The 17,019-nt window shown below is 41.9% G+C and overlaps 1 protein-coding gene across 1 annotated transcript in view; it reads left to right on the top strand.

Moving 5' to 3' along the window:
• LOC306918507 (E3 ubiquitin-protein ligase BRE1A-like) overlaps window positions 1–17,019 on the top strand; it is a gene marked incomplete at its 3' end in the record, with an annotated part of 58,675 nt that overhangs the window by 23,231 nt on the left and 18,425 nt on the right. Inside the window, exons 9-11 of the mRNA XM_079531408.1 lie at window positions 2,420–2,494; window positions 4,714–4,833; window positions 9,476–9,655. Of these exons, the coding sequence (XP_079387534.1) occupies window positions 2,420–2,494; window positions 4,714–4,833; window positions 9,476–9,655 (375 nt within the window). The remainder of the gene's footprint in view (window positions 1–2,419; window positions 2,495–4,713; window positions 4,834–9,475; window positions 9,656–17,019) is intronic.

Below are 17,019 nucleotides of genomic sequence, written 5' to 3' on the forward strand. Positions count from 1 at the left end.
TAACACACCTGATGGAGACACTGGAGAGGGTACGTTACTGTTATTATCATCACAGTACGGTACGTTACTATTATTATTGTTATAGAGCGGTCTGTTATAGAGCGGTCTGTTATAGAGTGGAGTGGTCTGTTATAGAGCGGTCTGTTATAGAGCGGTCTGTTATAGAGCGGTCTGTTATAGAGCAGAGCGGTCTGTTATAGAGCGGTCTGTTATAGAGCGGTCTGTTATAGAGCGGAGTGGTCTGTTATAGAGTGGTCTGTTATTAGCCTGGCTAATAAGCCAGACTAATATCACACAACACTGTCGCGGTATATCAGTCTGGGCTGGCTCCACTTGGATTTCATTTCCCGGGGAACATTTTCTCTTTGACGCAATTGGTCAGAGCTACTGTCAGTCAAAGGTCTCAAGCATTGAACGTCACTGTACCAAAGCCCGCCTATATTGCATACCGTGTCCCGATTGGTCCGACCTGTTCTCTGCTGTAGGAAAGAGGCGTGCTACTGAGCCTCGCCAGACCGTAATCCGCTGGTAGGCAACTTTTTTTTGCCAACGGCTGATTCGGTCTGGTTTATTAACCAGGCTAGTCTGTTATAGAGTGGTCTGTTATAGAGTGGTCTGTTATAGAGCGGTCTGTTATAGAGCAGAGCGGTCTGTTATAGAGCGGTCTGTTATAGAGCGGTCTGTTATAGAGCGGAGTGGTCTGTTATAGAGTGGAGTGGTCTGTTATAGAGCGGTCTGTTATAGAGCGGTCTGTTATAGAGTGGTCTGTTATAGAGCGGTCTGTTATAGAGCGGTCTGTTATATAGTGGAGTGGTCTGTTATAGAGCGGTCTGTTATAGAGTGGAGTGGTCTGTTATAGAGCGGTCTGTTATAGAGCGGTCTGTTATAGAGTGGAGTGGTCTGTTATAGAGCGGTCTGTTATAGAGCGGTCTGTTATAGAGTGGAGTGGTCTGTTATAGAGCGGTCTGTTATAGAGTGGAGTGGTCTGTTATAGAGCGGAGTGGTCTGTTATAGAGCAGAGCGGTCTGTTATAGAGTGGAGTGGTCTGTTATAGAGTGGAGTGGTCTGTTATAGAGCGGTCTGTTATAGAGCGGAGTGGTCTGTTATAGAGCGGTCTGTTATAGAGCGGTCTGTTATAGAGCGGAGTGGTCTGTTATAGAGTGGAGTGGTCTGTTATAGAGCGGTCTGTTATAGAGCGGTCTGTTATAGAGCGGAGTGGTCTGTTATAGAGTGGAGTGGTCTGTTATAGAGTGGAGTGGTCTGTTATAGAGCGGTCTGTTATAGAGTGGAGTGGTCTGTTATAGAGCGGTCTGTTATAGAGCGGTCTGTTATAGAGTGGAGTGGTCTGTTATAGAGCGGTCTGTTATAGAGTGGAGTGGTCTGTTATAGAGCGGAGTGGTCTGTTATAGAGCGGTCTGTTATAGAGTGGAGTGGTCTGTTATAGAGCGGAGTGGTCTGTTATAGAGCGGTCTGTTATAGAGTGGAGTTGTCTGTTATAGAGCGGAGTGGTCTGTTATAGAGCGGTCTGTTATAGAGCGGTCTGTTATAGAGCGGAGTGGTCTGTTATAGAGTGGAGTGGTCTGTTATAGAGCGGTCTGTTATAGAGTGGAGTTGTCTGTTATAGAGCGGAGTGGTCTGTTATAGAGTGGAGTGGTCTGTTATAGAGCGGTCTGTTATAGAGTGGAGTTGTCTGTTATAGAGTGGAGTTGTCTGTTATAGAGTGGAGTGGTCTGTTATAGAGCGGTCTGTTATAGAGTGGAGTTGTCTGTTATAGAGTGGAGTTGTCTGTTATAGAGTGGAGTGGTCTGTTATAGAGCGGTCTGTTATAGAGCAGAGCGGTCTGTTATAGAGCGGTCTGTTATAGAGCAGAGCGGTCTGTTATAGAGCGGTCTGTTATAGAGCAGAGCGGTCTGTTATAGAGCGGTCTGTTATAGAGCAGAGCGGTCTGTTATAGAGCGGTCTGTTATAGAGCGGTCTGTTATAGAGTGGAGTTGTCTGTTATAGAGTGGAGTTGTCTGTTATAGAGTGGAGTGGTCTGTTATAGAGCGGTCTGTTATAGAGCAGAGCGGTCTGTTATAGAGCAGAGCGGTCTGTTATAGAGCAGAGCGGTCTGTTATAGAGCGGTCTGTTATAGAGCAGAGCGGTCTGTTATAGAGTGGAGTGGTCTGTTATCGAGCAGAGCGGTCTGTTATAGAGCGGTCTGTTATAGAGCAGAGCGGTCTGTTATCCAGAAATAACACACCGCTGAATTATGTGATTGACCAATCAGAATCAAGCATTGAACCAAGCCGTGTAATAAATAATAATTCTATATTAATCTTTCATGTCCAGGTGAACAGTAAGGGCTACAAGGTGTGTAAGCTGTGTGTTTCCAGGTGAACAGTAAGGGCTACAAGGTGTGTAACCTGTGTGTTTCCAGGTGAACAGTAAGGGCTACAAGGTGTGCGGTGAAACCAGCAGCGTTTGTGGAACCATCACCATCAACAAACGGAAGGTAACCACCTGGTTCTGGACATTTATTCAATTAAATTACATTTATTTGTATTAATAGTATTTGCGACCGTAGGCTGGGAACATCGTGGAGCATCGCTCCACAGGCTGGGAGCACCGCTCCACAGCCTGGGAACATCGCTCCACAGGCTGGGAGCGCCGCTCCACAGGCTGGGAGCATCGCTCCACAGTCTGGGAGCGTCGCTCCACAGGCTGGGAGCGTCGCTCCACAGGCTGGGAGCGCCGCTCCACAGGCTGGGAGCGTTGCTCCATAGGCTGGGAGCGCCGCTCCACAGGCTGGGAGCGTCGCTCCACAGGCTGGGAGCACCGCTCCACAGGCTGGGAGCGCCGCTCCACAGGCTGGGAGCACCGCTCCACAGGCTGGGAGCGTCGCTCCACAGGCTGGGAGCACCGCTCCACAGGCTGGGAGCACCGCTCCACAGGCTGGGAGCACCGCTCCACAGGCTGGGAGCACCTGTTGCGCAACATTCCATGTAATTTCCCGTTGGGACGTCATCCAAAATGTTCCCCTCCATTTTACTGGATGAGATCGAATATCTTAAAACGTGAATAACTCTTGATCTAAATCAATCCCGTCCAATTCTAACCAAAGATCCTGTTAGACGGCCCACCGCGGTCCCGTCGCTAGTCGCGGTAGAATTAATCATACCTCCAGTTGTTGTCGATCGCCTCGGGGGTGTTTTGGCTACATTTAGCTACATCTAGCTACTTCAGCTTGCTGTAGCTGAGTTGTAGTTTGAGGAGATGAACTGATTAACTGTTAATTATAACGATGGTCAGCCTTAGCGTCACCTCACCTGGTTTCTCACCCTCAAACGATGGTCAGCCCTAGCGTCACCTCACCTGGTTTCTCACCCTCAAACGATGGTCAGCCTTAGCGTCACCTCACCTGGCTTCTCACCCTCAAACGATGGTCAGCCTTAGCGTCACCTCACCTGGTTTCTCACCCTCAAACGATGGTCAGCCCTAGCGTCACCTCACCTGGTTTCTCACCCTCAAACGATGGTCAGCCCTAGCGTCACCTCACCTGGTTTCTCACCCTCAAACGATGGTCAGCCTTAGCGTCACCTCACCTGGTTTCTCACCCTCAAACGATGGTCAGCCCTAGCGTCACCTCACCTGGTTTCTCACCCTCAAACGATGGTCAGCCTTAGCGTCACCTCACCTGGTTTCTCACCCTCAAACGATGGTCAGCCCTAGCGTCACCTCACCTGGTTTCTCACCCTCAAACGATGGTCAGCCTTAGCGTCACCTCACCTGGTTTCTCACCCTCAAACGATGGTCAGCCCTAGCGTCACCTCACCTGGTTTCTCACCCTCAAACGGTGGTCAGCCCTAGCGTCACCTCACCTGGTTTCTCACCCTCAAACGATGGTCAGCCCTAGCGTCACCTCACCTGGTTTCTCACCCTCAAACGATGGTCAGCCCTAGCGTCACCTCACCTGGTTTCTCACCCTCAAACGATGGTCAGCCTTAGCGTCACCTCACCTGGCTTCTCACCCTCAAACGATGGTCAGCCCTAGCGTCACCTCACCTGGTTTCTCACCCTCAAACGATGGTCAGCCCTAGCGTCACCTCACCTGGTTTCTCACCCTCAAACGATGGTCAGCCCTAGCGTCACCTCACCTGGTTTCTCCTCGGGGCGTCTTACTGGTACTCATAATGTGTGTATGATGGTATAGTTATAGTTTGAGGAGATGAACTGATTTACTTTTAACACCTTGAGTGCCCGGACCTATTTAATCCATTAATAAAATGCCCATCATTTATAGCGCCCGGTCCGGACCACTTTTACCGGGGGACCGGAAGTTGTTGTGCATGTCTGTGTAGCAGCTAACAATAGCCACACCACTCTAGAGTCAATCGACAACAACGGGAGGTAAGAATACATTTATCGCGACTAGCGACTGGACCGCGGAGCGCCGTCTAACACAGGATCATTTTTCATAATTAGACGGGATGATTTAGATCGCGAGTTATGAACGTTTTAAGATTTTCGTTTTCGTCCGCTAAACAGGCAGGGAATATTTTCGATGAAATGAACAGTGAACTGTTAATAATATTAATTATTATATTATTGTTTACAGTTTGAGGAGATGAACAGTGAACTGTTAATAATATTAATTATTATATTATTGTTTACAGTTTGAGGAGATGAACAGTGAACTGTTAATAATATTAATTATTATATTATTGTTTACAGTTTGAGGAGATGAACAGTGAACTGGAGGAGAACCGAGAACTAGCAGAGAATCGTCTCAGTGAACTACAGAAACTAGAACAAGATCTACAGACTGTCAACATGGAGAACAACACTATGAAGGTTATTATTATTATTAATATTATTATTGTCTCCACCATGAAGGCATGGGGAGAGAGTATGTTTATTGTCTCCACCAGGCTGAAGGCATGGGGAGAGAGTATGTGTTATTGTCTCCACCATGAAGGCATGGGGAGAGAGTATGTTTATTGTCTCCACCAGGCTGAAGGCATGGGGAGAGAGTATGTGTTATTGTCTCCACCATGAAGGCATAGGGAGAGAGTATGTTTTATTGTCTCCACCATGAAGGCATGGGGAGAGAGTATGTTTTATTGTCTCCACCATGAAGGCATGGGGAGAGAGTATGTTTATTGTCTCCACCATGAAGGCATGGGGAGAGAGTATGTTTATTGTCTCCACCATGAAGGCATGGGGAGAGAGTATGTTTATTGTCTCCACCATGAAGGCATGGGGAGAGAGTATGTTTTATTGTCTCCACCATGAAGGCATGGGGAGAGAGTATGTTTTATTGTCTCCACCATGAAGGCATGGGGAGAGAGTATGTTTTATTGTCTCCACCATGAAGGCATGGGGAGAGAGTATGGTTTATTGTCTCCACCAGGCTGAAGGCATCGGGAGAAAGTATGTTTTATTGTCTCCACCAGGCTGAAGGCATGGGGAGAGAGTATGTTTTATTGTCTCCACCAGGCTGAAGGCATGGGGAGAGAGTATGTTTTATTGTCTCCACCAGGCTGAAGGCATCGGGAGAAAGTATGTTTTATTGTCTCCACCAGGCTGAAGGCATGGGGAGAGAGTATGTTTTATTGTCTCCACCATGAAGGCATGGGGAGAGAGTATATTTTATTGTCTCCACCATGAAGGCATGGGGAGAGAGTATGTTTTATTGTCTCCACCATGAAGGCATGGGGAGAGAGTATGTTTTATTGTCTCCACCATGCAGGCATGGGGAGAGAGTATGTTTTATTGTCTCCACCATGAAGGCATAGGGAGAGAGTATGTTTTATTGTCTCCACCATGAAGGCATGGGGAGAGAGTATGTTTTATTGTCTCCACCATGAAGGCATGGGGAGAGAGTATGTTTTATTGTCTCCACCAGGCTGAAGGCATAGGGAGAGAGTATGTTTTATTGTCTCCACCATGAAGGCATGGGGAGAGAGTATGTTTTATTGTCTCCACCAGGCCGAAGGCATGGGGAGAGAGTATGTTTTATTGTCTCCACCATGAAGGCATGGGGAGAGAGTATGTTTTATTGTCTCCACCATGAAGGCATGGGGAGAGAGTATGTTTTATTGTCTCCACCAGGCCGAAGGCATGGGGAGAGAGTATGTTTTATTGTCTCCACCAGGCCGAAGGCATGGGGAGAGAGTATGTTTTATTATCTCCACCAGGCCGAAGGCATGGGGAGAGAGTATGTTTTATTGTCTCCACCAGGCTGAAGGCATGGGGAGACTATGTTTTATTGTCTCCACCATGAAGGCATGGGGAGAGAGTATGTTTTATTGTCTCCACCAGGCTGAAGGCATGGGGAGACTATGTTTTATTGTCTCCACCATGAAGGCATGGGGAGAGCGTATGTTTTATTGTCTCCACCATGAAGGCATGGGGAGAGAGTATGTTTTATTGTCTCCACCATGAAGGCATGGGGAGAGAGTATGTTTTATTGTCTCCACCAGGCTGAAGGCATGGGGAGAGAGATTGTTTTATTGTCTCCACCATGAAGGCATGGGGAGAGAGTATGTTTTATTGTCTCCACCATGAAGGCATCGGCAGAGAGTATGTTTTATTGTCTCCACCATGAAGGCATGGGGAGAGAGTATGTTTTATTGTCTCCACCATGAAGGCATCGGCAGAGAGTATGTTTTATTGTCTCCACCATGAAGGCATGGGGAGAGAGTATGTTTTATTGTCTCCACCAGGCTGAAGGCATGGGGAGAGAATATGTTTTATTGTCTCCACCAGGCTGAAGGCATGGGGAGAGAGTATGTTTTATTGTCTCCACCATGAAGGCATGGGGAGAGAGTATGTTTTATTGTCTCCACCAGGCTGAAGGCATGGGGAGAGAGTATGTTTTATTGTCTCCACCATGAAGGCATGGGGAGAGAGTATGTTTTATTGTCTCCACCATGAAGGCATGGGGAGAGAGTATGTTTTATTGTCTCCACCATGAAGGCATGGGGAGAGAGTATGTTTTATTGTCTCCACCAGGCTGAAGGCATGGGGAGAGAGATTGTTTTATTGTCTCCACCATGAAGGCATGGGGAGAGAGTATGTTTTATTGTCTCCACCATGAAGGCATCGGCAGAGAGTATGTTTTATTGTCTCCACCATGAAGGCATGGGGAGAGAGTATGTTTTATTGTCTCCACCATGAAGGCATCGGCAGAGAGTATGTTTTATTGTCTCCACCATGAAGGCATGGGGAGAGAGTATGTTTTATTGTCTCCACCAGGCTGAAGGCATGGGGAGAGAATATGTTTTATTGTCTCCACCAGGCTGAAGGCATGGGGAGAGAGTATGTTTTATTGTCTCCACCATGAAGGCATGGGGAGAGAGTATGTTTTATTGTCTCCACCAGGCTGAAGGCATGGGGAGAGAGTATGTTTTATTGTCTCCACCATGAAGGCATGGGGAGAGAGTATGTTTTATTGTCTCCACCATGAAGGCATGGGGAGAGAGTATGTTTTATTGTCTCCACCATGAAGGCATGGGGAGAGAGTATGTTTTATTGTCTCCACCATGAAGGCATGGGGAGAGAGTATGTTTTATTGTCTCCACCATGAAGGCATGGGGAGAGAGTATGTTTTATTGTCTCCACCATGAAGGCATGGGGAGAGAGTATGTTTTATTGTCTCCACCATGAAGGCATGGGGAGAGAGTATGTTTTATTGTCTCCACCATGAAGGCATCGGCAGAGAGTATGTTTTATTGTCTCCACCAGGCTGAAGGCATGGGGAGAGAGTATGTTTTATTGTCTCCACCATGAAGGCATCGGCAGAGAGTATGTTTTATTGTCTCCACCATGAAGGCATGGGGAGAGAGTATGTTTTATTGTCTCCACCAGGCTGAAGGCATGGGGAGAGAATATGTTTTATTGTCTCCACCAGGCTGAAGGCATGGGGAGAGAGTATGTTTTATTGTCTCCACCATGAAGGCATGGGGAGAGAGTATGTTTTATTGTCTCCACCAGGCTGAAGGCATGGGGAGAGAGTATGTTTTATTGTCTCCACCATGAAGGCATGGGGAGAGAGTATGTTTTATTGTCTCCACCATGAAGGCATGGGGAGAGAGTATGTTTTATTGTCTCCACCATGAAGGCATGGGGAGAGAGTATGTTTTATTGTCTCCACCAGGCTGAAGGCATGGGGAGAGAGATTGTTTTATTGTCTCCACCATGAAGGCATGGGGAGAGAGTATGTTTTATTGTCTCCACCATGAAGGCATCGGCAGAGAGTATGTTTTATTGTCTCCACCATGAAGGCATGGGGAGAGAGTATGTTTTATTGTCTCCACCATGAAGGCATCGGCAGAGAGTATGTTTTATTGTCTCCACCATGAAGGCATGGGGAGAGAGTATGTTTTATTGTCTCCACCAGGCTGAAGGCATGGGGAGAGAATATGTTTTATTGTCTCCACCAGGCTGAAGGCATGGGGAGAGAGTATGTTTTATTGTCTCCACCATGAAGGCATGGGGAGAGAGTATGTTTTATTGTCTCCACCAGGCTGAAGGCATGGGGAGAGAGTATGTTTTATTGTCTCCACCATGAAGGCATGGGGAGAGAGTATGTTTTATTGTCTCCACCATGAAGGCATGGGGAGAGAGTATGTTTTATTGTCTCCACCATGAAGGCATGGGGAGAGAGTATGTTTTATTGTCTCCACCATGAAGGCATGGGGAGAGAGTATGTTTTATTGTCTCCACCATGAAGGCATGGGGAGAGAGTATGTTTTATTGTCTCCACCATGAAGGCATGGGGAGAGAGTATGTTTTATTGTCTCCACCATGAAGGCATGGGGAGAGAGTATGTTTTATTGTCTCCACCATGAAGGCATCGGCAGAGAGTATGTTTTATTGTCTCCACCAGGCTGAAGGCATGGGGAAAGAGTATGTTTTATTGTCTCCACCAGGCTGAAGGCATGGGGAGAGAGTATGTTTTATTGTCTCCACCAGGCTGAAGGCATGGGGAGAGAGTATGTTTTATTGTCTCCACCATGAAGGCATGGGGAGAGAGTATGTTTTATTGTCTCCACCATGAAGGCATGGGGAGAGAGTATGTTTTATTGTCTCCACCATGAAGGCATTGGGAGAGAGTATGTTTTATTGTCTCCACCAGGCTGAAGGCATGGGGAGAGAGTATGTTTTATTGTCTCCACCATGAAGGCATGGGGAGAGAGTATGTTTTATTGTCTCCACCATGAAGGCATGGGGAAAGAGTATGTTTTATTGTCTCCACCAGGCTGAAGGCACCCCCCAGTTTGACATGCATTAGTCTACGGACCCCCATTTAATGGCATTTCTATCTCTGGGACCCCCCAATTTATATTGTAAAATCACTGTTAATTTAACTCTGAGAGTGTGTGTGTGTGTGTGTGTGTGTGTGTGTGTGTGTGTGTGTGTGTGTGTGTGTGTGTGTGTGTGTGTGTGTGTGTGTGTGTGTGTGTGTGTGTGTGTGTGTGTGTGTGTGTAGGTGGAGTTGCTCAGCAGAGCGGAGGGCGTAGTGAAGGAGTCCTCAGAGTACCACTGCCTCCAGTCCCAGTTCTCGGTTCTCTACAACGAGTCTCTGGTCCTCAAAGCTCAGCTGGACGAGACACGCTCCAGGCTGAACACCACGCGCACCGCCCGCCTGCGCCAGCTGGAGCACATGGAGGTAGTTAGACACAGGCTGTAGTAGACACCTTTACACACACATTGGTGACTATAGATATGTTAGTAGACACCTTTACACACACATTGGTGACTATAGATATGTTAGTAGACACCTTTACACACACATTGGTGACTGATATGTTAGTAGACACCTTTACACACACATTGGTGACTGATATGTTAGTAGACACCTTTACACACACATTGGTGACTATAGATATGTTAGTAGACACCTTTACAAACACATTGGTGACTATAGATATGTTAGTAGACACCTTTACACACACATTGGTGACTATAGATATGTTAGTAGACACCTTTACACACACATTGGTGACTATAGATATGTTAGTAGACACCTTTACACACACATTGGTGACTATAGATATGTTAGTAGACACCTTTACACACACATTGGTGACTATAGATATGTTAGTAGACACCTTTACACACACATTGGTGACTATAGATATGTTAGTAGACACCTTTACAAACACATTGGTGACTGATATGTTAGTAGACACCTTTACACACACATTGGTGACTATAGATATGTTAGTAGACACCTTTACAAACACATTGACTATAGATATGTTAGTAGACACCTTTACACACACATTGGTGACTATAGATATGTTAGTAGACACCTTTACACACACATTGGTGACTATAGATATGTTAGTAGACACCTTTACAAACACATTGGTGACTATAGATATGTTAGTAGACACCTTTACAAACACATTGACTATAGATATGTTAGTAGACACCTTTACAAACACATTGACTATAGATATGTTAGTAGACACCTTTACAAACACATTGGTGACTATAGATATGTTAGTAGACACCTTTACACACACATTGGTGACTGATATGTTAGTAGACACCTTTACACACACATTGGTGACTATAGATATGTTAGTAGACACCTTTACAAACACATTGGTGACTATAGATATGTTAGTAGACACCTTTACAAACACATTGGTGACTATAGATATGTTAGTAGACACCTTTACAAACACATTGGTGACTATAGATATGTTAGTAGACACCTTTACACACACATTGGTGACTATAGATATGTTAGTAGACACCTTTACAAACACATTGGTGACTATAGATATGTTAGTAGACACCTTTACAAACACATTGGTGACTATAGATATGTTAGTAGACACCTTTACAAACACATTGGTGACTATAGATATGTTAGTAGACACCTTTACAAACACATTGACTATAGATATGTTAGTAGACACCTTTACAAACACATTGGTGACTATAGATATGTTAGTAGACACCTTTACAAACACATTGGTGACTATAGATATGTTAGTAGACACCTTTACACACACATTGGTGACTATAGATATGTTAGTAGACACCTTTACACACACATTGGTGACTATAGATATGTTAGTAGACACCTTTACACACACATTGGTGACTATAGATATGTTAGTAGACACCTTTATAAACACATTGGTGACTATAGATATGTTAGTAGACACCTTTACAAACACATTGGTGACTATAGATATGTTAGTAGACACCTTTACACACACATTGGTGACTATAGATATGTTAGTAGACACCTTTACAAACACATTGGTGACTATAGATATGTTAGTAGACACCTTTACAAACACATTGACTATAGATATGTTAGTAGACACCTTTACAAACACATTGACTATAGATATGTTAGTAGACACCTTTACAAACACATTGGTGACTATAGATATGTTAGTAGACACCTTTACACACACATTGGTGACTATAGATATGTTAGTAGACACCTTTACAAACACATTGGTGACTATAGATATGTTAGTAGACACCTTTACACACACATTGGTGACTATAGATATGTTAGTAGACACCTTTACAAACACATTGGTGACTATAGATATGTTAGTAGACACCTTTACACACACATTGGTGACTATAGATATGTTAGTAGACACCTTTACACACACATTGGTGACTATAGATATGTTAGTAGACACCTTTACAAACACATTGGTGACTATAGATATGTTAGTAGACACCTTTACAAACACATTGGTGACTATAGATATGTTAGTAGACACCTTTACAAACACATTGGTGACTATAGATATGTTAGTAGACACCTTTACAAACACATTGGTGACTATAGATATGTTAGTAGACACCTTTACACACACATTGGTGACTGATATGTTAGTAGACACCTTTACAACACATTGGTGACTATAGATATGTTAGTAGACACCTTTACACACACATTGGTGACTATAGATATGTTAGTAGACACCTTTACAAACACATTGACTATAGATATGTTAGTAGACACCTTTACAAACACATTGACTATAGATATGTTAGTAGACACCTTTACAAACACATTGACTATAGATATGTTAGTAGACACCTTTACAAACACATTGGTGACTATAGATATGTTAGTAGACACCTTTACACACACATTGGTGACTGATATGTTAGTAGACACCTTTACACACACATTGGTGACTATAGATATGTTAGTAGACACCTTTACAAACACATTGACTATAGATATGTTAGTAGACACCTTTACAAACACATTGACTATAGATATGTTAGTAGACACCTTTACACACACATTGGTGACTATAGATATGTTAGTAGACACCTTTACAAACACATTGGTGACTATAGATATGTTAGTAGACACCTTTACACACACATTGGTGACTATAGATATGTTAGTAGACACCTTTACAAACACATTGACTATAGATATGTTAGTAGACACCTTTACAAACACATTGACTATAGATATGTTAGTAGACACCTTTACAAACACATTGACTATAGATATGTTAGTAGACACCTTTACAAACACATTGGTGACTATAGATATGTTAGTAGACACCTTTACACACACATTGGTGACTGATATGTTAGTAGACACCTTTACACACACATTGGTGACTATAGATATGTTAGTAGACACCTTTACAAACACATTGGTGACTATAGATATGTTAGTAGACACCTTTACAAACACATTGGTGACTATAGATATGTTAGTAGACACCTTTACAAACACATTGGTGACTATAGATATGTTAGTAGACACCTTTACACACACATTGGTGACTATAGATATGTTAGTAGACACCTTTACAAACACATTGGTGACTATAGATATGTTAGTAGACACCTTTACAAACACATTGGTGACTATAGATATGTTAGTAGACACCTTTACAAACACATTGGTGACTATAGATATGTTAGTAGACACCTTTACAAACACATTGACTATAGATATGTTAGTAGACACCTTTACAAACACATTGGTGACTATAGATATGTTAGTAGACACCTTTACAAACACATTGGTGACTATAGATATGTTAGTAGACACCTTTACACACACATTGGTGACTATAGATATGTTAGTAGACACCTTTACACACACATTGGTGACTATAGATATGTTAGTAGACACCTTTACACACACATTGGTGACTATAGATATGTTAGTAGACACCTTTATAAACACATTGGTGACTATAGATATGTTAGTAGACACCTTTACAAACACATTGGTGACTATAGATATGTTAGTAGACACCTTTACACACACATTGGTGACTATAGATATGTTAGTAGACACCTTTACAAACACATTGGTGACTATAGATATGTTAGTAGACACCTTTACAAACACATTGACTATAGATATGTTAGTAGACACCTTTACAAACACATTGACTATAGATATGTTAGTAGACACCTTTACAAACACATTGGTGACTATAGATATGTTAGTAGACACCTTTACACACACATTGGTGACTATAGATATGTTAGTAGACACCTTTACAAACACATTGGTGACTATAGATATGTTAGTAGACACCTTTACACACACATTGGTGACTATAGATATGTTAGTAGACACCTTTACAAACACATTGACTATAGATATGTTAGTAGACACCTTTACAAACACATTGACTATAGATATGTTAGTAGACACCTTTACACACACATTGGTGACTATAGATATGTTAGTAGACACCTTTACAAACACATTGGTGACTATAGATATGTTAGTAGACACCTTTACACACACATTGGTGACTATAGATATGTTAGTAGACACCTTTACAAACACATTGACTATAGATATGTTAGTAGACACCTTTACAAACACATTGACTATAGATATGTTAGTAGACACCTTTACACACACATTGGTGACTATAGATATGTTAGTAGACACCTTTACAAACACATTGGTGACTATAGATATGTTAGTAGACACCTTTACACACACATTGGTGACTATAGATATGTTAGTAGACACCTTTACAAACACATTGGTGACTATAGATATGTTAGTAGACACCTTTACACACACATTGGTGACTATAGATATGTTAGTAGACACCTTTACACACACATTGGTGACTATAGATATGTTAGTAGACACCTTTACAAACACATTGGTGACTATAGATATGTTAGTAGACACCTTTACAAACACATTGGTGACTATAGATATGTTAGTAGACACCTTTACACACACATTGGTGACTATAGATATGTTAGTAGACACCTTTACAAACACATTGGTGACTATAGATATGTTAGTAGACACCTTTATAAACACATTGGTGACTATAGATATGTTAGTAGACACCTTTACAAACACATTGACTATAGATATGTTAGTAGACACCTTTACAAACACATTGGTGACTATAGATATGTTAGTAGACACCTTTACAAACACATTGACTATAGATATGTTAGTAGACACCTTTACAAACACATTGGTGACTATAGATATGTTAGTAGACACCTTTACACACACATTGGTGACTATAGATATGTTAGTAGACACCTTTACAAACACATTGGTGACTATAGATATGTTAGTAGACACCTTTACACACACATTGGTGACTATAGATATGTTAGTAGACACCTTTACACACACATTGGTGACTATAGATATGTTAGTAGACACCTTTACACACACATTGGTGACTGATATGTTAGTAGACACCTTTACACACACATTGGTGACTATAGATATGTTAGTAGACACCTTTACAAACACATTGGTGACTATAGATATGTTAGTAGACACCTTTACACACACATTGGTGACTATAGATATGTTAGTAGACACCTTTACACACACATTGGTGACTATAGATATGTTAGTAGACACCTTTACACACACATTGGTGACTGATATGTTAGTAGACACCTTTACACACACATTGGTGACTATAGATATGTTAGTAGACACCTTTACACACACATTGGTGACTGATATGTTAGTAGACACCTTTACACACACATTGGTGACTGATATGTTAGTAGACACCTTTACAAACACATTGGTGACTATAGATATGTTAGTAGACACCTTTACAAACACATTGGTGACTATAGATATGTTAGTAGACACCTTTACAAACACATTGGTGACTATAGATATGTTAGTAGACACCTTTACAAACACATTGGTGACTATAGATATGTTAGTAGACACCTTTACAAACACATTGGTGACTATAGATATGTTAGTAGACACCTTTACACACACATTGGTGACTATAGATATGTTAGTAGACACCTTTACACACACATTGGTGACTATAGATATGTTAGTAGACACCTTTACACACACATTGGTGACTATAGATATGTTAGTAGACACCTTTACAAACACATTGGTGACTATAGATATGTTAGTAGACACCTTTACACACACATTGGTGACTATAGATATGTTAGTAGACACCTTTACACACACATTGGTGACTGATATGTTAGTAGACACCTTTACACACACATTGGTGACTATAGATATGTTAGTAGACACCTTTACAAACACATTGGTGACTATAGATATGTTAGTAGACACCTTTACACACACATTGGTGACTATAGATATGTTAGTAGACACCTTTACACACACATTGGTGACTGATATGTTAGTAGACACCTTTACACACACATTGGTGACTGATATGTTAGTAGACACCTTTACACACACATTGGTGACTATAGATATGTTAGTAGACACCTTTACAAACACATTGGTGACTATAGATATGTTAGTAGACACCTTTACAAACACATTGGTGACTATAGATATGTTAGTAGACACCTTTACACACACATTGGTGACTGATATGTTAGTAGACACCTTTACACACACATTGGTGACTGATATGTTAGTAGACACCTTTACACACACATTGGTGACTATAGATATGTTAGTAGACACCTTTACACACACATTGGTGACTATAGATATGTTAGTAGACACCTTTATAAACACATTGGTGACTATAGATATGTTAGTAGACACCTTTACACACACATTGGTGACTATAGATATGTTAGTAGACACCTTTACACACACATTGGTGACTGATATGTTAGTAGACACCTTTACACACACATTGGTGACTATAGATATGTTAGTAGACACCTTTACAAACACATTGGTGACTATAGATATGTTAGTAGACACCTTTACACACACATTGGTGACTATAGATATGTTAGTAGACACCTTTACACACACATTGGTGACTGATATGTTAGTAGACACCTTTACACACACATTGGTGACTGATATGTTAGTAGACACCTTTACACACACATTGGTGACTATAGATATGTTAGTAGACACCTTTACAAACACATTGGTGACTATAGATATGTTAGTAGACACCTTTACAAACACATTGGTGACTATAGATATGTTAGTAGACACCTTTACACACACATTGGTGACTGATATGTTAGTAGACACCTTTACACACACATTGGTGACTGATATGTTAGTAGACACCTTTACACACACATTGGTGACTATAGATATGTTAGTAGACACCTTTACACACACATTGGTGACTATAGATATGTTAGTAGACACCTTTATAAACACATTGGTGACTATAGATATGTTAGTAGACACCTTTACAACACATTGGTGACTATAGATATGTTAGTAGACACCTTTACACACACATTGGTGACTATAGATATGTTAGTAGACACCTTTACAAACACATTGGTGACTATAGATATGTTAGTAGACACCTTTACACACACATTGGTGACTATAGATATGTTAGTAGACACCTTTACAAACACATTGGTGACTATAGATATGTTAGTAGACACCTTTACACACACATTGGTGACTATAGATATGTTAGTAGACACCTTTATAAACACATTGGTGACTATAGATATGTTAGTATACACCTTTACACACACATTGGTGACTGATATGTTAGTAGACACCTTTACACACACATTGGTGACTGATATGTTAGTAGACAC

Source organism: Electrona antarctica, assembly GCF_951216825.1.
Source record: "Electrona antarctica genome assembly, contig: scaffold_78, whole genome shotgun sequence".
NCBI classification, from domain to species: Eukaryota; Metazoa; Chordata; class Actinopteri; order Myctophiformes; family Myctophidae; genus Electrona; species Electrona antarctica.